The sequence below is a fragment of the Lytechinus pictus genome, chromosome 15 (assembly GCF_037042905.1).
Source record: "Lytechinus pictus isolate F3 Inbred chromosome 15, Lp3.0, whole genome shotgun sequence".
NCBI classification, from domain to species: domain Eukaryota; kingdom Metazoa; phylum Echinodermata; class Echinoidea; order Temnopleuroida; family Toxopneustidae; genus Lytechinus; species Lytechinus pictus.
Genome location: NC_087259.1, coordinates 20,309,388 through 20,330,612, shown reverse-complemented (window position 1 = coordinate 20,330,612; position 21,225 = coordinate 20,309,388). Strand labels below are relative to the sequence as shown.

At 37.3% G+C, this 21,225-nt stretch overlaps 1 protein-coding gene across 1 annotated transcript; it reads right to left on the bottom strand.

Moving 5' to 3' along the window:
• Positions 1-3,856: 3,856 nt before the first annotated feature.
• LOC129277414 (putative methyltransferase DDB_G0268948) lies at positions 3,857-20,664 on the bottom strand. Its single transcript, XM_064110668.1, has 6 exons — positions 20,411-20,664; positions 15,197-15,357; positions 14,656-14,884; positions 12,811-12,908; positions 6,714-6,842; positions 3,857-6,183 (listed from the first exon to the last, which is right to left on the bottom strand). Exons 1-6 carry the CDS (start codon positions 20,588-20,590, stop codon positions 6,084-6,086), a joined length of 897 nt encoding a protein of 298 aa, XP_063966738.1. The 5' UTR covers positions 20,591-20,664; the 3' UTR covers positions 3,857-6,083.
• Positions 20,665-21,225: the final 561 nt, after the last annotated feature.

Genomic DNA, 21,225 nt, shown 5'->3' with positions numbered 1-21,225 from the left:
GACCTAGCGTATTTCACTAACGAAATGACGCGAGCGCGAAGCACAAGCTGAAAATTTTTGATATTCAGATCAGAAAAAAGGACATTTAAAGGATAATTATAATATAATATTATAATAAACAATAATTTCTTTCCCCACTACGTTTCTCTCCCTTTCTCCCTCCTTTTCTCCTTTTCCCGGTTTTTTGTTTGGCCAGCCGATGGGGGGGGGGGGGGGGGACATGCCCCCCGTAGTTACGCCACTGTTTTGGGGGTATTTTATATTCCATCAAAGTTGTTCACATGTCACATCACACATCCTTGTCGCATTGTAAATGGGAGGATCTCCATGGCATTAGTGATTGCAATATTCAAAAGCTTATAACTTTCTCATTATTTGTCCGATTTTTCTTAAACTTTCTTTGTTCTTATTCTTTGATTTTTCTGTTTCGACACAAGCCTATTTGTTCCAAAGGTTTCATTCCCCTTTATTATGCAGTTGGGCGATGATCCCGGAAACAAGTATTTGGAAAAAGTTGTAGGCCTTTCATGAGTGTTATAATGTGTTCAAAATACCAAGTTTCACTTTTTTCCTTTATTTATTTCTTCCCTTTTTTTAGTGTTCCATTTTTTCCTCATCGCGATGCATATATCGTCATCAATCGTCATACATGAGAGAAGTAATATCTATTTTTTTTGTATCGGAGGTTGATGCGATGTTCCGTTACGCATTGTACTCACTTGCATATTGCGAAGTTATCTAAATGCTAAATTTAAATCTTGTAAAGGGGGATTTCTCTCGCTCGTTCGCTACGCTCGCTCACACACATAATCATATTTAAAAAGCATGGTGACCCTCTCCTCATTTCCCATCTTGTCCCTTGCGTAGAATAGCATTGTAGTCCCTGGTTGAAACCCACAGGAAATGATTCTAAAATACATTCTTATTGGACAGTGTATATTTTGTGTCCCTGTGCTCTGTTTCCATAACAATCGATTTTGCAGTCAAACCCTCAAGGTCAAGGCATGGCAAGGGCATGAAAACCCGGGTGAAAACCTCAAGGCCAAGGTATTTCAAAATTACGATGAACAGAACAAGGCAAAGCTAGGTGTGTACAAAATATAGATAAAAGATGAGCTAACCGATGACCTCGGTGCATAGGCGGCGGGAGCGGGGGACCTGCCCCTCCTAAATTTGAGGTGGGGGGACGATCCCCCCTAAATTTTTAGTTGATAACCTTTTTTTTTTATTGCTTGTCAAAACGTTTTGTCGTCACCCCCTTAAATTGTGGTTGATAACCTTTTTTTTTTGCTTGTCAAAAAATTTTGGTCGTCCCCCCTAAATTTTTTGGCATCCGCCGCCGTTGCCTCGGTGCCTGTTCATATCAAACTAACCGAGTGGTATCATTTTCAATACAACGATTCGACCTTTGTTTTCCTTATTTGCACTAATTCCAGATGTATGGGCACCTATAACTACTGGTAAGTTGGCTTATATACTTGGAATCTAGTTAACTTGTAGTTCTATCTCTTAGCTAGTGAGAAAAAAAAGAGAACTTGTACAATTCAATACTCAATACATGTACATTATGCATACTTACGATTAGGAAACGATAAAGAAACAAAAATGTTTGAAATAATACAGCTTTCTTGTCATCTTTTATCTTTATCCTGCCTTGAAACCATAGTAAAAGGAAGATCAATGACAAACAACATGGGCAAAACAACGAGTAAACATTGATTTGGCTTAGGTGTTTTGTCAATCTGAGACGCTAAATAAAATATACAATTAGTAAAGATGTTCCGTCTATCAACATAATAAGTGATTTTAACTGATCATTGTCATATTTGCGAACCAGTACCTTTCATGTTTGAATGCACTTCGAATCGCTCTAAATTTCCAATTTGCATGCATTTTTATAATCTCATTTGTCAAATCATGTTCAGAGTTCTCGCGCATCCTCCGTTTCAAGAAATGAGTGTGCGTTTGATATCATTTACGCGTCGGCAATTATGACTTTGAGCCACCCTTAAATCTTTGTGAAACACCCTTGTCATATTCTGCATGAGTTTTAGGGCCTACTTAATCAGACTAATTAAAATTATGCAAATAGTAACATGGTGATAAGCAACTGAACAGAAAATCAAATCTATTGAACATAAACATAACAAATCATCACAATAATTATTTAAAAAATAATGAAGCCCAAAATTAAGAAAATGTCAGGTGAATAACGGATTCAGAAGTAAAGAGATAAAAAAAAAAACCTGAGTATAAAACGTTGCATTGCGCATGGTCCATGTGTTCTTTGCAATTATAGATTTCAAGCGTGGATAATAGGGTTACTGTGTAAGGGCGCACCGGAGCAGAACAAGCTCAATCAATGGAAGTGCCCCCTGGGGCTCAAAAACATGACAATTAAAGGTAAAATCCCTCTGGAATAATAAAAGAGGGGGGTTAATAAGGGGTTACCAACCACAAGAGCTATGCTATATTATGATTTAAAGAGCAGAAAATATATCATTCCCTTTATAATACTTCGTATACGAATTCGGGAATGTAAAGAGTATTCTGTTCATAAATATAAATTGGGATGATACCAACGAGGGATGATAATCACAAATCCTTCCATAATGATTGTGGATATATTCACCTCCCATCTACTATCACTCACCACCGGCTGTTAAGTCATCTCGAAGATTCTTAGTGTTGATGGCAGTTTTTTGTCTTGTCTTGAATGTTATTAAGTTGGTGTTACACGGAGGCCCTGTGCTTTCTTTCATAAAAGACCAAATTTAATATTTTGCCAAAATACACACCCATTTTTAATTCCAGGATGTGTTCGTTATTCCGAATGTTCGTAAATCCGATGGTTCGTTAGTCCGAAGGTTCATTGGCCCGAAAACGAAATAAGGTTCGTTAGTCCGACTGTACATTAGTCCGGAAACGAAATAAAGTTCAGTATTCCCAATGCCCCATTCTATCTAGGCCTAGTAGGCCTACTGCTCGGTCGTTCCGCTTTTTCGCCGGGCTTTTTCGTTCATCGTTGTTGGCAAGCATGCTTTCATTCAATATCACAATCTTTTTGCTGAAAAGTGATTCAAAGCAACAAACAAGTAACAACTCAAATGTGGCATTTCTATTTAAATTATGTTTTATTGGTCACTTCAAGATACATTCAATTCAGTACAGTTGAAAAAATACATGTTATAAGAAATTACATAACAGTGGGGATAACCACAAGGCCATGTCACAAAAGCGAAATTATTTTTCCCACCGCAGTTCCGGACCCCAATATGAATATACATAACTTGCATCTTCAGAATAAGAGTAGGACTGCGCGTGGACTTAATCTTTACAAAATTGTGGTCGTTCATGTTGCCATGAATGAATCAGCACCCCCAAATTGCAGAATTGCCGGTACTCTTATAGGCCTAACTTGGCTTAGATCTATATAAGTTTAATTCATCATCTCTGTCAAGTCATCATTATTACTTTAAAGACTACAATTAAAACATAAAATAATTATTATCCTTTTTTTATTTAAAAAAATCTGACACAAGTCCTTCTCCGATGTGCTCATTATTGAACCTCATACATTATTGTGTCTATCCTCTCCTCTATTTTCTCCTCTCCTGTCCGCTTATCCGCCTTCCTACCGGTTATTTGTCTACGACATCAATCACATTTTTCGTGCATTATATTCTTTCCAGGTTATTTTATATACTTTTTCTCCTTTTATACACATCATTGAATCCAGTTTGCTTGAGTCCACGACGGCATGTGTTCGATCTACATACAGCAACACCCATCCATCTTCTCAGGGCATTCTCCCCCCCTTTTTTTTTTCGTTTTTTCCTTCTCTTTTTTTTTTTTTGGGGGGGGGGGGGCTAGGGGGTGGGGTGGGGAAGGGTAGATATTTTTAGGACGGGTTGTTTTGTCCTTTATCTAACTGTATATTTTTGATAACTTTGTATTTATTTTGTAAGTATTTCCCTCTCAGTTATTTATTTTTTTCTCATTTGATTATCTGTATTTATACTTTGCTATTTTGTTATTTGTTGTGTTATCTATGTTTTGAGGGGCCCACATTGTACAATCATTGCTTTTTAGTGGGTCCCTCCATTTCCATCTTAATTTAATTTCTATTGAAAAATAGTACACTTATTTAAAACCTACAATGTGTTGCCCAAATTGTCTAACTGTTAACATATGTATCATTATTATTTTATTTTTTTTTTGCAACGTATGCAAAAATTTATGTTTATATATGGTATACAATTCATGTATGTACAATTGATGGAAGTGAAATAAATAAATTTGAATTTGAATTTGAATATATCTAGATCCAATTCTTAATCCCTTATCAAATTGCCATTAATGACAAGACGAATTGCTAGGCTAGGCTATGGCTAGCCTATAGGCTAGCCGATTAAAGGAAACCAAAATCCAAGAGAAAATTAATCTTATTGGAAAGAGTAAAATGAGAGGAACAATTTAAAACAATTTTCATCAAAATCGGTTATGAAATAAGCAAGTTATGGACGTTTGAAAAGTCTTGTTGTACTTTCTATGGGGATCCTCAAATTGGCAAACGTGCATCAAATATGGCTGATTTTGTTGACAACTCTCCATTTGTTTTGTACACAAATTTATTCCGAAGACGCAAGTCCTGATATTGATATTGAGGTCCGGAACTGCGGCGGTGGGAAAATATTTTCGCGTCCCGTCACCTGCGTACGTGGACAATCTTTTTTATATTTCGAATTGCTATAAACTTTTCCATTTTATATGACCTAGTAAATTAATCAATACAATAACAAATTATTGGTGTAAGTGATTTACATCTTCTAGTATAGATCGATTTTTTTTGCAATAAAAAATTATTTAAAAATTAGGATTTTTTTACAATAATCCAGGGATTACACTTTTTTTACTGTTAGCAATGAGAAGTCAAACATATTAAGTTCTATCCGAACTGATTAAAAAAAAAATGTATTTGAACTTGGAATGTTCGATCGTTTCACTTTCTCCAATACAGAAAGAACATAAAGGTGAAATAATGACCTTCATTGTATACAACTTATAATTCAGGTTTAAAATATTGTCCAATACTTTGAAAAGGAACTCTCTGTAGTTTACCTCGTTTGTCTTAGATAAAAATGAAACGGACTAGCCAATGCCAAATCTTTATCTCAAACATCTATTTTCAAGTCTAAACGTTTTTACTGGACGCCAGAGGCGGCGGAGCGAAGTTGAAAGTGGAGGCACTGGGGAAAAAGGGCATCATTTTTTTCAATAAGGGCACTAGCTTACAAATGGCCGTCTGCAGACATTTTCGCTGGGGGCAGCATGCGTATACATTTTTGGAAAAAAAATCCGAAGTGAAGGAGCGAAGCGACCACAGGACACGTTCGTATAAGGGGCATTTTTCTCGGGTAAAAGGGGGCACTGATACGAGAAAGGACACCTATAAGAAGGCAAAGGGGCACTTGCTAATACATTAAATGGGTCCTTCTCATGTAAAAAGGGCACAGAACACGCCAATGAGGGAGCATAAAAAAACATTGGCACGTATACGAGAAAGAGCACTTATGGAAACACCTCTTTCGATGAAAAGGACATGCACTGTACACATTCGTTTTTGGGCATTTTTCTTGCATAGAAAAGGCCCTTTTTCAGTGCTTCAAAAAGTGTGTGTGTATGGGGGGGGGGGGGGGGCACTGTGCCCCCGGCCCCCAGGATCGCAGCCCCCGCTGGACGCTCGTAAAATGTTTACTTTTTATTTTGTTCTGCTGTATCAATTGAACAGGGAAAAGAATATATAAAAAACGTTGCTTTTAAATGAATTTTCTTAAGATATTTTAGGAAAATTTGACAAACCGTAGAAACATGACAAGTCCCGACATTAATTTGTGTAACGTGAACTTGAAAAGATGGTAAAATTTGAAAAATCCCACGATGCACTGCGTTTCAGGCAAACATGACTGCCGCCATTTTATAAAGGTGCACATGGTGAACACATATCATAATTAATTAAAGTGTCGTTGGCCTCGACGGCTGGAAGTTAGAGCTTGCACTCATTTTCAAATTGAGTTGTTTAATTAATGTTTGCCAGGTTTTCTCGCGAGTCTCACAAAGACAGGCATTCGAGACTTCACCATTGTGACATCGGGTTCTTCGGCGCCAAGAATGGACATGATACTGTAAAGAGAGAGAGAGATCTGCTGGGGGGGGGGATGTTTCACAAAGAGCTAAGTATGACTTAAGAGTCATTCTTAAATGCCTAGATGCATGCGATATAAAAGACATCACCGAATTGGTCAGATCATGCCAAAAGCGTAGAGGACTGCGTATTGATCGATAAGATTGCGCGTTTCATATCGTGAAGGCGTCGGCATGAAGGTGCGACTCTAGAATTATTATAGGTCATAACCTAAATCTTTGTGAAACACCCCCCCCCCATTATTGTGTTATCAAACTCATGTGATACAAAATATTGCTCCTGCAACGCTGAGCGTTACAGGTACTCATTTGGAATTTGTTTAATTAAGATATTCGTTATTTCATTTTTACCTTACGTTTTTCCTCACACAAAAAATAACTTTCACAATGATATCGAAATGACACTTTTCCCATTGTAAGAATTGGAAAAAAATGCGTCGTTCTGCCTCCATCCCCCTCCATAAAAAATACCTGCAGCTCCCGCAGTTCTGCCGGATTAGCTCACTTACCTGTGTTTAAAGTCAGTAAAATATGAAGTTCCTGGGTTGTCCTTCATGAGCTGGACAGCAGCGGCATAAGTTTTAGTACACTCAATAAAATCCGTAATCGAAATATCATATCGCAAGTCTACGTTAACACTGAAAGATAAAACATAAGAAGAAATAAACAGTAACATTGTTGCTGTTGATAGAATAAAAGTATTAAACAAATATGTTAAATAGCCTGTCAAAGTTGATCAACAATAACCCACTTAAAGTTAAATGTAAAAGAATATAAAGAAGAGCTTTAAAGAATAAGGATAAAATAAGGTAATTTGGGGAGTTCACTCTAACTTGAGATGCGCACTTTGTGTAATATTTGCCACCTTTCGCAATCCTCACGGACGCTAATATTAGGGTCCCCTAACACAAAAGTTAACGCTTAATCACACACTTGATTTTTAAGATTGATTGTACATTATAGTCAATATAATCAAACGTAGAAAACTGCTCTACAATCAATGCTAAGCTTTGTGTTACAGGGGGGTTACAGGCCCTACAGATCTGCTTTTCGTGTGCAAAATTCTTTCCCGCGACACCCGCACCATACATGCATGTACATTACGACTGATGGCTGGAGATATTCGAAATGCAGGACCTAAAATAGATCATGACATGGATAAGAAAGTGGTTTTTCAAACAAATCGAGTACATATTGAGTGAGGAAAAAGTTACTGAATCAAGGCTTAGATATAGATCATTACAGTCCATCGAATCGATATTGCATTTAATGTGGATTATTGGTAGATCTCTGGCAATTGATTCCATGGGTCAAATCACCTCTCCAGCCGAAACCATTTCGCATGCGTTGATTATGTACACAGCAAGTATACGTGCGGTGTTTTATCTTTTGTTAACTCCTTCACAACCGATATGCCTCTAGCACACAATGTAATGGGCATTATGCTTTACTTTCCCCAGGAATGGGAGATTAGATTCGAATTCCGGGGGACCACTTCCAATGATGAGTGGATACCGGGCACGACCATGCGGTTTCGAAAAGCACCCTAAACAAGGGAAGCAAGGCTTTTCCAGATTATGAAAATGCATCTCTTAACAAGTATTTAGCTTGTGAAACACTACAAGTATTGAAAACATATCCTCCTTTTTCAGTATTTTAAACATCGTTTTTGACACCCTTATAACGTTACATAGGCCTATACGTAACGTACTTGCCCACTCTTTCCCTTTTTACGCGTGGTCGCGCCTGGTATCCACTCTTCAATGGAAGTGCCCCCCCCCCCCGGGCGGTCCCTGGTCCCTGTACTATAGCAAATAGGTCATATTCATCCATATCATCCCGTGGCTGAATCCTCCTTCCTGCAAAATCTCGAGGTTCATTACCTACTTTAACCTCAAGTCAAATCAAATATCACTGCACGATCAGATAGAGTAAATGTTACTCTTTCATATTAGTCATACAATATTTTGATATAGAAGAGAATTTCTGGCCTGAAAATGTGCTTTAAAACTGAATTTTCTTCCCCTGTTTTCTTTTGCAAATTGTGCAAAAAAATTATCTTGAGCCTCAATGATATATATATCACCATAAAGCTGAAATTCTGTACTTTCTCACAATGTCAGTCTTAATATGTGGCACCTATAAATCGGGTCAAGATCACACTTTTCCCCCCAATACGAGATTTCTGAAATTTTCGAGTAGCATGAAATTCAGAGTTCTGATTGGCTGGATAAGGTTCACAAAACAACAGGCGCGGGAAATTTGAAGAAATTACCACAAGGTGAGTGTGACCATGGAGTGGGACAGTGTTGGAACGGTTGGAATTTGAGTGGGTATGTAGTCTCTTTGACCAATTAGAGTGCAGTATTCTTGTTTTCAAGCTACTACTTGGCCAATGAAAAGTGTGACTTATTCTTATTTTGAAACCTATGTCATTTTAAAGCATACATATTAGGCTTTATCATGATTTAAAAATCATTTGGGCTCGAACAAAAATAAAGTGTAAAAACAAAACTTTTGTCAGGTGAAAATATTTAGTTTGAACCATGTTTTAGATTAAAAGTTTCACCTACATTACAAAATGTTTTAATAAATCCAAGCACATGACCTAAAAGTATGATTTTTCTTCTTTACAATGATATCAGAATTATGAAATCTTATATAAATTTAGAGTAGCAATGGCCGAATGAAAAGAGGTGTTTTGGTTCGCACCCAGCTCAATAAATATGCAAAACCTCTATAGTCATGAATATCACTTGGATAAAAGAAGCTATTTGTTGAGCATCTGCCTACTGACTGCAAAAAACTCTTGCATCTGGTTATTTTTAATCTAATTTTACTCTCGCCTGTGTGTTAATTTGCTGAATGAAACCAAGATATACATTGTAGCATATAATATCCGAATTTCCAGTTCAAGAAAAATTGGGGGAAGGGGAGGGATGGTTCAGCACCCCTAACACCCCCGCTTCCCAGTGCCACGAAACAAGGGTCGTAACCTTTTCCTTATTTTTTTTTACTTTATGAAATCCGAATTACTTTTTGTGGTTTTCAAATAGAACATTCCTTGGCGACTAGCTGTTGGTTTTAGGGCTGTTGGATGATCATACGATATGCAAAGTGCGATCATCCCATGAGGGGGGGGGGGGGGGTCGCTGCCAGTAGACAGTAAAACAGACGAGTCAATAGACGACCAAAAATACCCTTACCCGGAACAAATTGGAATGGTTTTTCAACAGTTTTTGGTACTATTTGACCCCAGGAATTACATACTAAACATCTACCAAAATCCCCGTCTGCAGGTCTGGGAAAGTGGTTATTTTTAAGATGGCGTCGAAGATGGCCGCCTTTCACTAAATGGATACAACTCACTCATTGTCCACCCTAGCCAAAAATGGCTGCCGTAGGCTAAAAATCCATAATTCATCTATTACTTAAGTAAGTGGCTTTATATTGGTTTCTATTCAAGTTACAAGGACAGTCAGTGGTAAAGTGGGTCCAAAAATCCAAGATGGCTTCAAAAATGGAGTTTAAAATGGCTGTTGATACTTAAAATGGGCAAAGCTCACTTCATATCCACCTGGGAGTTATGATTTTGGTGTCTAGACCGTGGTGTCAGTGGTCAAAATATACTGGGACAAGTTACAAGGACTGTCAGTGGTCCAGTATGTTTTTTTTAAACGGAGTCTAAAATCGCTGTTGCTACTTAAACAAAATCCGACATAGTTTGCTCAATATCCAGGAATATGATTTTTGTGTCTGGACCATGGTTAAATGGGTCAAATAATACATTGGGACAAGTAATAAGGAAAGTCAGTGGTCTGGTATGTCCAAAATTCCACGATGGCTTCCAAAAATTGATTCCGAAATGGCTGCTAATACTTAAAGCGGACATAGCTCATTTCCTATCGGCCTGGGAGATGCGATTTCGATGTCTAAATGGTTTCAAGGGTCAATTAATTTCTTATCTCTGTGTTTCCCATTTTATATTCATGCTGCCATGTCTTGCCATTCAACATTATTGAACTTTGTACTTATACTCACATTACAAAGTGCAGTTGAATTTAAGGTTATGTGTTTGTAAATTTCTTTGAAATATAACCCCTAATTTTTTCTTTTTTTATTATGCGTACACCTATGTTCCTTTGTTCCATTTTGAATACTGAATAAAGTGATGAAGAAAAAAATAGGAAACGTTACATGGACAGTCAGTGGTCTGGTATGTCCAAAAATCCAAGATGGCTGCCAAAATTGATTCTAAATTGGCTGCTGATATTTAAAACGTACATAACTCATTTCATATCGGTCAGGGAGATGTGATTTTGGTGTCTAAACCACTGTTTTCAAGGGCCAACCAGTACATTAGGACAAGTTATACGGAGAGTCAATGGTCTGGTATGTCACAAAATCCAATATGGCTTCCATATTGCTTTTAAAATGACTGCTGATACTTCCAAGTATCCGCCTGTTAGATATTTGGTGTCTAAACCATGGTTTCAAGGGCCAAATAATACATTAGGACAAGTTGCAATGACAGTCAGTGACCTGGTATGTAAAAAAATCCAAGATGGCTTCCAAAAATGGAGTAAAAGTTGTCTCATGTTACTTATAAATGAACAAAGTTTGTTCAATATCTGTCTGGGGGAGTTTGGTGTGTAAATCATGGTTTAAAGGTCAATCAATTCACTGTGGCAAGTTACAAGAACAGCTAGTGATCTGGTATGTTTAAAAAAGAATCCAAGATGGCTTCCACTATGGGGTCTTAATTGACAGTTGTTACTTTAAAGTGGACATAGTTCATTAGAAATGCACCTTGGGGATATGATTTTGGTGTCTACATGAGAGATTAAAGGGTCAAGTAATACATTGGGTCAAGTTGAAAGGACAGTCAGGTGTCAAATACGTTGAAAAATCCAAGATGGCTTTAAAATATGGAGTCTAATAAATCGTCGCTCATTCCACGAAGTGACACAAGTGCGCGCGGATACAAAAACTCTTGTTTCGAGTAAAACGCAATTGAAGTTTTAAAATTTTTGAAACCATCTATTTGGTGGGTTTCCTATAACCATGGAGCTATAGCTCTATGCTATAACTAAACACAATTAATTTATATGAAACGAAAGTGGAGAACTTCCGTCTTTCAACCTAACCCAAATTTGAAAAAAAAGGTGAAATATTAAGGCTGTGATGATAGAAAATGTGTCATTTCGTGGACGAGATAAAACGCAAAGACCATAGCTCGCACTATTTAAATATAGGACTCATGAGCGTAGTACACATTTATAAATAAAGCTAAGAAGTGACTGTCACGACTACGCCTTCATAGAAACAAACCAAAATCATCTCTGAGCGGCCGATCGAGCAAAATATGGGTGAATTTTTTTTTGCCCCCTCCATTGGCGGAAGCTGGATCCGCCCCTGGCTATGGTTGCAAACGGTATATATGTCGCAGCGTCGCAATAGAGAGTTTTAGCTCCGTGACTCACGACGAATTCAAGGACATAGCAAATGTATTAAAAATTACCATCACGTGACAGCTGGGAGGTAGTAGTTTCGTCCGAGCTGACGGAAAATTGTAAATATGTCGTTTGTCCAGAAGGAAACAGATTTTTATTTAATCAATTTTCGACAAAGACTTCTTGGTTGTTCATGAAGTACATTTTCGATGTTTCTTAATCTGTCGTGCGTCGTTGAGCGAAAATTATCCCACTATGCGACCTGCCGGTTGTAGCATCGCTGCGACATAGGATACCGAAGTGTAAAACCGACGTCACAAATAAAAACCACCTTATTTTTTTGCATTTTAGCAAATTTATGATACCATAATTCGGTAGAGCATGATGAAAAACCTCCACAGTCCAAATGGGAGGGGGGGGGGAAGGCAAAATGTGACATCATGAATGTATTATTGGCCCCCATTTGACATGATTGAATCAATGTATTATTTGCGTGGTTCTAAATTTTATGAACCAGGTAAACAGTGCATTAATAGTCCAGTAAACATGACGATAGCAGACTATAAAAAGCATACTTTTCATAACCCTAGTTTGGAAATGCATCCAATGTTTCTATTTAAAGAACTCCATGCTCCAAATAATAATATCTACAGTATATAAATAGGGTAAAAATATAACAAAGTAATTGAATTTTGTTCAATAATAGTTTAATAATATTTTGTGAAAACAGTTATATGTACGCTGTCATGAATAATAGGTGGGCTGATGATGTCATGCCCCTTTTACTCTTTAAAAAGCTTCATTGTGTGCAATCATATCTTTTCATACTTTCCTCCATAAGTCTATCATGTGTATGATATATGTCTCATAATTATTTATATTAAATCGATAGTCATTCCATTTTTTCATTCTTGTTGGACAAATTTCAATATATATAATTTCATACAATAAAATTCGAAAGAATATAAGTGGGACATTGACATCATCAGCTTGCTCATTGCATATTCATGAAGACATGCATCTGTTTCGCTGAAATAACGCAAAACTTTAAAATAACTTTGTTAATCCTTGTCCGATTTTGATGAAATTTTCAGTGTTTTCTCTGATTACATGTCATCTGTTCAAATAAAACTATATTTAGCCCTTTAATTACCATTTTTGGTCATCAAACGGAACTTGTAAAGTTCTGTATCCTTCTTTTGTATGTTGATACTGGATTGGTGAATAGTCCTTCAAGCGTACATTGTTCTCCTGTACAGAATATAGGTACAAACCGAATACTAAAACTGTAATTTCGCATAAATTATAATCATTTCACACCATGTGCATACAGATGGGAGAGGGGACTTGGAAACCATGCCCCCCAAAAAAAATCGCAACCAAGAAAAAAAATGAGTAAAGGAAAGAATAAGAAGGAATAAAGAGTGTAACAGTATTTTTGGAACATTATGTCAAAATATTTCAAAATTTCATTTTTCTATTACATAGGTCATCTTTTTTATTGGACTCCTTTGAAAATTTTGGCTCATTACGCTGATGTTTTTTACACTTGAAATAAAACGTTTAATGCGGCTGATGTGTAATTTAATCAATAACAAATAATATTGAATATAAAGAAATTACGACCACATAGAATTTTAAATGAAAAGTATAAATGAAATAACTGCATGTTAAACAGACATATTTATGTGAATGTGACCGTAATAAAAAGGTATTTAGTTCCGTAGCAATCATGTGAAAGAAAATTTTATCATAGCAATTGCAATAAATTAAATGGGCTTTCGCATTAGAAAAAAAAAAAAAAAAACGCCGTCGCGTACTTTGGTCTTTGGCTTGTAATAAATGCCTTGTTAAGGTGCAAGTTGCGCTTACACTGTGAAAATGAAGTGCTAATTCAGCACTTACAGTGCTTGTATAGTGACTGCACTACGAGTGCTGATTTTCTAGTTTAAATTTGAACGAGAAAATCAGCACTCGTCGTGCAGTCACTATACAAGCACTGTAATTGCTAAATTAGCACTTTATGTTTGTAAGAAGTTTCTTGTAGAATTATATGGGCAGTCGTAAGGGCCAAAATTAAACGACCGGTTTAGAGGAATGTAAGCTAGCTAATAGCCGGTAAATGTTGTCTCGTCTTTCAAAGAACAAAGCTATCGAGAAATTGCACAAGTGATAAAGATTATGCAATCTATACCAAAATTTGCCGTAGCAGGACCGCGGGTAAAGCATGTAGATCTCATCGTCACTTTTACAAACCCATTGCACTGCGCATAGGCAGATAGGAAGACAGCATTAGAATACACGACCATACACACGTAAATGGGGGATGCCTCATTAAGTAGTGAAAAAAATAACAGAAGAAAATGATGAAAAATAAAGAGAAAGGAAGAAAGAATAAAGACTAGGCTTTATCAAGATGTAAAATGCATCGTGTTTCTCTATATAATTCCTGTTATTCAACTGGAACAAAACAACACCCCTTTTGGTCGTATTGCCCCTCCCCCGAAAAATCCTGACGCCGCACTTTTGCATACACAAACGTACAATGTGAAATTTAGAATGTCAAATTTAAACTAACCAGTTCGAAAGTTATGATTTTTTCGGGGAGAGGGGGAATTTGGAAAAATCATTGTGCCGTCTTGAATTCATACAAATAATTTATAAATTCAAAACAAGTATTTAAAAAAAGCCCTGATCTTACCCTGAATCATATCATCTGTTCCATCATTTTTGTGTTAGTTCTTAATACAAAACCATAGAAAACTTGGCCGGCTGGCTATAGCTTACGTTCCACTTTCCCGGCCGTTTAATTTCGGCCCTACCCGCTGCCCATATAAATTTACCCGAAAGTTACGCGCAACTTACACGACCTTTTGTAACAAGCCCATATTGTGTAGCTATGTATAATTATTTGTTTTACTTGATCTTAAAGTGCTATTTACCTGTGTAATCTTTAATGAACTTACATGGCAATAACAAAATTGTGTAACAAACTTACATAGTCGAAATATGACTCAACACAATCATCCAGTTTCTTCCTTATCGCTTCATTTGGATGGTCGATGTAAAGATGGTGAAATCCTAAGACAGCAAGACATCCGTTAGGTTTAAGGACGCGATTAACCTCCTTGGGGAACATTGACCAGTCAAAGTAATGGCTCGCACTGGCCGATGTGATAAGATCCAATGAAGAGTCGGCAACAGGTAAATCTTCTGCTTTGCCAACACTTAAAAAGAAATATGAAATTTGTTGCCTTTGTCATTTGATGAGACTATTTTGTATATACTTTGACAGTCTCCAACCAAGCCTTTCAAAGAGTGTATACTAGGTGATAATCCATGCCTAAATGCCTAACAAGATTTTTCTGTTTCATTAATAAATGTTTGACAAATGTAAATTACCGTGTTGATAACTATCAGCAGGCAAACGTGATTATGATTAAAGTTACCCAAAATACTGGTGTAAATATGCAAAAAATAAAGACAGCATTAACCATCGAACTCCGACAAAATAATATAGGCCCGAAATGTAAAATTACCTGAAAGACACATTCTGGGGGTTTTGAGCTGTCTTTGCAACACCTATCTGCGCAGGACTAATGTCAACTCCCAATACATCATTGAAGTAAGGTGACAAGGACCGTGTTAATTGGCCAGACCCACAGCCAATATCAAGGGCAGTCTCAAATGGCTTCTTTCTCTGTGAAAATATCGAAAGTAACACTCTTTTGTTTTTCAAAATTAAAATGTTATGTATCATTAGAGCCAGAGGTATAATCGTGAAAATGGTAGGTAGTACAGTTGTGCTCAAAAGTTAGTGAACTCCACCACGAAATACACTTTTTCATGCCGAGTGTTGAATGTAGACAAGGTGAATTATCGGATGGTCTAATACCACTTGGTCTACTTATCAGTTCGTCCAACTTCACATAGTCTGAAACCATTCCGTCTACAACCAGTTCGTCTAATATCCAATTCGTCTAATTCCCACGTTACTCTAATATCCAACATTATAATATATAATATTGTGAGCAGTGAGCAGTTGGGCTAAAACCATTTAGTCTAATTACCAAGTAGTCTAACATCATTTGGTCTAATTTCCACTTCGGCTAATTTCCACGTAGTCTAATTTTCATTTCGTCTAATTGTCATTTGGTCTAATGGCCATTTGGTCTAATTTCCACTTGGTCTAATTTCCATTTAGTCTAATTTCCACTTGGTCTAATATCCAATTGGTCTAATGCCCACTTAGTCTATTAGCCAAACTCGGGTCTATTGACCAGTTGGGCTAATCGTCAATTGGTCTAATTTTCATTTCGGCTAATTGTCATATGGTCTAATGATCGTTTGGTCTAATTCACACTTGGTCTTATGTCCATTTTAGATCAAAGAAATTATTCATTATGATTTATTTGATCTAACATTACCAAATATGGTCATGCTTTTAAATAAATACAACATGCATCAGTTAATTATATGTCGCCAGGATCCGTAGGCTTAGAGCCGGGGTAGGGCTGGTGGCGGGCGCAAAACCACTCCGTGAAGGACTACCGATTACGAGATGGTCGCTCAGTCACTCGAGAGTTATTCTACTAAAATATAATTATTATAATTAGGCCCATATCGATTATAATTATCTATGATGCTGAAAATTATATCATACTCATAATCATAACATCGATTCTAAGTATTGGGTTAACAATAAGTTGGGGACCTTGTAGCTTATAATGGTCGAATGGTGGGGGTAGGGGTCATCAGAACAACATTATTATGAAGAAAGAAACGAAAATATAATGTAATTGATGGTGTGGATACGTATCTGGTAAACATGTTTATTCCTCTTTTATAATCATCGTTATGCAGCATTACGGACGATACTTGAACTTGACGGAAAATAAGCAAATAGTTATGCAGTTTGGATTCCAAAAGTTACAAAGCCATATTGGATCATGTCATTTCGTTTTGAATATTTTGAAAATAGTCATTCATCTTATCTTCTCATTCTTTTTTTGTGTGTCTACTTCTTCGCCTCCTCCTCCTTAAATGGGTGGGGGGGGGGGCGATGGGCCCGCGATCCCTAAGGTTATACATGTTGTCTCCAACAAAATCAAAAGAAATTCCAGTTTCGTATGTGGTAGCAAGATAAATTTTTTTTCGATGTCATATGTTTCCTTTTCCATCTATTTTTTCCTCTCCCCTTTCTTTCGATTTCTCGCTAATTTCCCCTCTCTTTTCTCCATTCTTTTCCTTCTTTTTTACTATTCCCTTTTCTTTCTTTCTTTCTTTCTTTCTTTCTTTCTTTCTTTCTTTTTTCGTCCTTTCTTTCTTTCTTTCTTCCTTTTTTCGTACTTTCTTTCTTTCTGTCTTTCTTTCTTTTTCTTTCTTTCTTTCTTTTTTTCTTTTTTCTTAGAAATATGGAAATAAAGAAAGAAATGAAGGAAGGATGGAAGGAAGGAAGAAAGGAAAGAAATAAAGGAAAGAAATAAAGGAAAGTGGTTTATTACTCCACTTCGTGAAGTGATATTTTGTGTATAACCTATATCCGTGATTTGATTTAAAATAGAGGCCATCTTTAGGGTTTAAAATGGCTGAATCTCGAGGGGTTCCGTTACGGAGCCCCAGACCCACCCGCATTGACTGGCATTTGGGACCATGACCCCAAAAATACTTCAACCAAGAACCAAAAAAGAGAGTAGAAAGAGAAGGAATGGAAGAGAGTGTCAGATGTTATGTTGTTTTCTGAATATCATATCAAATATATAACAAAGTTAGATTTTCATGAAAAAGTGATTTTTTTTAATTTGATTGCTTGGCCCACTCGGCAGCTTTATTTATAACTATTTTCGACACGCACCACACTGATCCATGCCTTGTTCCCGCTCTATTTTACTTTCCCTATCACGCTACTGCTACGTACACTAACACTCGCGCACAATCATGATTAAAAATGGCCATCTTTAAAGATTAAAATGGCTGAATCTCAGCCAGGGACCCCATCCTCATAGTACTGTCATACAATATTGGAAGGGGTGGGGGCATAACCTCTAAAATCTCTAAGTCCAAGAAAAAAGAGAAAAAACTGTAATATATAATGTTATTTTCTGAATATCATGTAGAAATCTATCACTAAGTAAGACTGTAATGAAAAGGTGAAAACGTTTCTCGCTCGCTTCGCTCACTTAACGATTTTTTATAAGAAACTTTTGCCACACGCACCATGCTGCATGTGCCCGCTCACTTTTGTTTTACTCATCGTGCTACTCCTGCATAAAGCTTCGTGCTAATAATGGCGTACAATCATACAAAAATCCTGTTCACATCATGATATGACAATAAATTTTGGGCTCTTGTCCACCCCCCCGGCCACCAACCCCTGTTATGCCCCCGGAAAATTGTCACATTAAGCATAGTCATGAGGACTTGTTTTGATATCAAGCCCGAGTTTGTGAGGCAGGATTCACGTTTGATCAGTTCCCAGTTTACCAAAATTTTGAAAAAAGTCGAATCTGTGCCCTTTTTTCATATGAATTTACATGCGACTGTTGACACCCAAGAACAACATGAAAGAAAAGTAGTTTCCCTTAAATAAGGCAAAATTCATTCCATTTATTCGTATCATGGCTGAATATCAGACAAAAAAAAACCTCATTACATTTTTGATATGCACATTGTCACAGTACTGGCCGGCAGTGGCGTACCGTGAGTCACGGCATTGGGGGGGCACCAGCAAAATATTTGAGTCACTTAGTGAGCGCGCGAAGCGCGCTCAGTTGCCAGATATACTGACCTAATAGGGACATTTTAAAGACAGTGCCATTAAACGGATATGTATGTCACTGCTCAAATAATGCGAGCGCGAAGCGCGCGCCAATATGTTATTGTATTTGATGTGTCTTGTGAAATGTCGCCCTCTGCGAGGGATGATGTCTTATCGGCCCTTGACGTAAACGATAACCACAAGTGTGATGCCCGGTGTGATGTACCTTACTATCAGTATACGTCGTATGGATCTCCTTTGCCGACGACGTCCTACTTACGAAAGTGACTGGCGCGTATAATCTGGAGAGATTGAAGAGCGCCATCATATTCAACAACAACAACAAACCTTGGGCGTTGTGGCGTGCGCCTGTAATCCAAGCTATGCGGGGAAGTTACAAATTGATGCAGAGGTTCGCGGTTCGAGCCCTGGTCACGTCTTTCGGATGGTGACGTTAAAGGTCGGTCCCAGACGTAAATAATCATATCTGATTGATACACGTCTGACAAAACTCAAATACACACACACACACACCCTCACACACACACCTTACGATGGCCGCGCACTGTAAATGAGGTTTGCCCCTAAGTCGGGTTAGTAAAAGTGTTATTACTGTAACTGGTTTCCCATCTCCTTTATTACTTAATGTCGTGGTGACAGCTGGGATTTGAACCTTGCCTGCTCCGCTCACCGATGGGATTCATGCTATCCGAGCAACCAGTTGGTCGGCAAAAATGTGTCGTGATAGGTCACGGTGTAACAATTTTTTACTTCCTCAGTGCCGTAGTCCCACATACAGTCCTTTGAATGGCTGTTCCCTCACCGAGGTCAAGACCTCGCCCCCAGGCCCGAGAGCGAGGCCGCCCCAGTCGAGTTGGTTCTTGTACTTTTCTGTCAGAGATTCAAAACATTTCTAGTCATGCAATTAGTAAATCAAGTAATTACACAATCAGTAAATCAAGAAATTACACAGTAAATCAAGAAATTAGAGTTAGACATAGTAAAATGAGTAGATTTCATTGGGTGGATAATGTTGAACCTGTCGGTGACGGGGCCAGTCCTAATGGTCATAATTGTGTGAATGAGAATAAACCAGACGATGATTATGAAGTGGAAAATGAACCAGAAGATGATTATGGTGATGAGAATGAACAAGATTATGATGAGGAGAATGAACCAGAATCGGAAGATGATTATGTCTATGAGGTTGAGAATGAATCAGAAGATGATCATGAGAATGACCCAGAAGATGATTATGTTGATGAGAGTGAACCAGAAGATTATGACAGTTTTCATTGTGATCAAGTTACTTATAAGTTGGATGATTCCAGACAAAAGTCATGCCTAGATCTACATAGCCAATCATATCCTCAGAATCCGATTAGAGTTTTACATGTACACTTAAGCCATAAGCTTAACGATCATCAAGCCGTGTATGATGATCATGAATTGAGAGATGATATCGGTAGTAGGTCTAGTAAAGAGATGTATGATAGATCTGCCTATTATGACGTAAACGATAACCACAAGTGTGATGCCCGGTGTGATGTACCTTACTATCAGTATATGTCGAGTCCTGAACATATCCAGGATACCAATAGTTATAGCATTACACCTACATCGATTCAGACTAGTCCTAAGCCCGCCTTAGTTCATCATAGGCCTAACGTAAACCAAGTTGTGTGCCCACTTTGTCTTAATGCTAGTCGGCATGGTTACCGCCACCATATTGGTGACTGTCCATTCTTGCCTGACCATGAAAGGCGCATGATTCCTCGAGCTCGCAAGGCCGCTAGCATTCTCGGCTACACCAATTTCCAGACTTGTAGTGATACCTGCGATGAGTTTTTTTTTTTCTATTTATCCTCAATTGAGGTACTTTATTGTCCATAAAAATATCAAAAGATACAAGTTTTTACATCAACAAAATTCATATCGTATCACACAACAATATTTTACAAAAAGTACAACAAATACAGTAAAATATGTTACTTACACCACCAGTCACAATTCCTCGGCCCGCTGTCACCCGTCGAGAACCAGAGAACAATAGATTCAGTGGACTGAATCCATTGTTCTCCGGCTCCAACAGGCCAGCCAACAGCGAACCCCAAAAACCGTGACTGGTAGTGTATTCACTCAAAGTAAAAACGCATCTTTTGCAACTCATTTTCATTAAATCTTTTCTGATTATACTTCAAACTTATGTGAAATCTTATTTCTGCTTTCAAATCTTTCAATAGATAGTTTCCATGTAACACATGTTTCTTTTTATCATTACATTCTTTGACATAATTCTTATATACAGTATATTGGGCATAATTAAGGATGAAATTGACGAGTTTTGTTTTTCGGTTGCCTATATCATATCCTATAATAATCGTTTTTTCATTAATGTCAATAGCAAGGTCAAAAATATTCCGAATAAGACACGAAACTATTTTCCAAAATATCCTGACTTTTTTGCATGTCAATAAAAAATGACATATAGTTTCCTTGCAATTGCAAGTACGACATAAATTATCATTCGAAATTCCCCATTTGCATAAATTGTCTTTACTGGGCAATATTCTGTGAAAAAGTTTGAAATTGAATTGTTTTATTTTATTGTCATTAATTTGCTGAAATTTGAATTGAAATACTTTACTCCAATTAAATTCGTTTGATAAGTCTAAACGGTCTTGCCAAAAATGTAAACAAACGGGTTCTTCTTTGTATTTATCCACGAACAAACTATAATAGTGTTTAGCTGACATTTTCTCGACATTTATTGAGTCACCTGTTGCTAACTCAATCCATGCTCAATCACAT

Excerpts from the sequence above, each read along its gene's own strand:
- LOC129277414 (XM_064110668.1), bottom strand. The coding sequence starts at position 20,590 with ATGAAAATGAGTTGCAAAAGATGCGTTTTTACTTTGAGTGAATACACT. Across the intron at positions 15,358-20,410 it reads GAGGAATTGTGACTGGTGGT|AGAAAGAAGCCATTTGAGAC; the intron begins GTAAGTAACATA and ends ATATTTTCACAG. Across the intron at positions 6,184-6,713 it reads TTTACTGACTTTAAACACAG|TATCATGTCCATTCTTGGCG; the intron begins GTAAGTGAGCTA and ends CTCTCTTTACAG.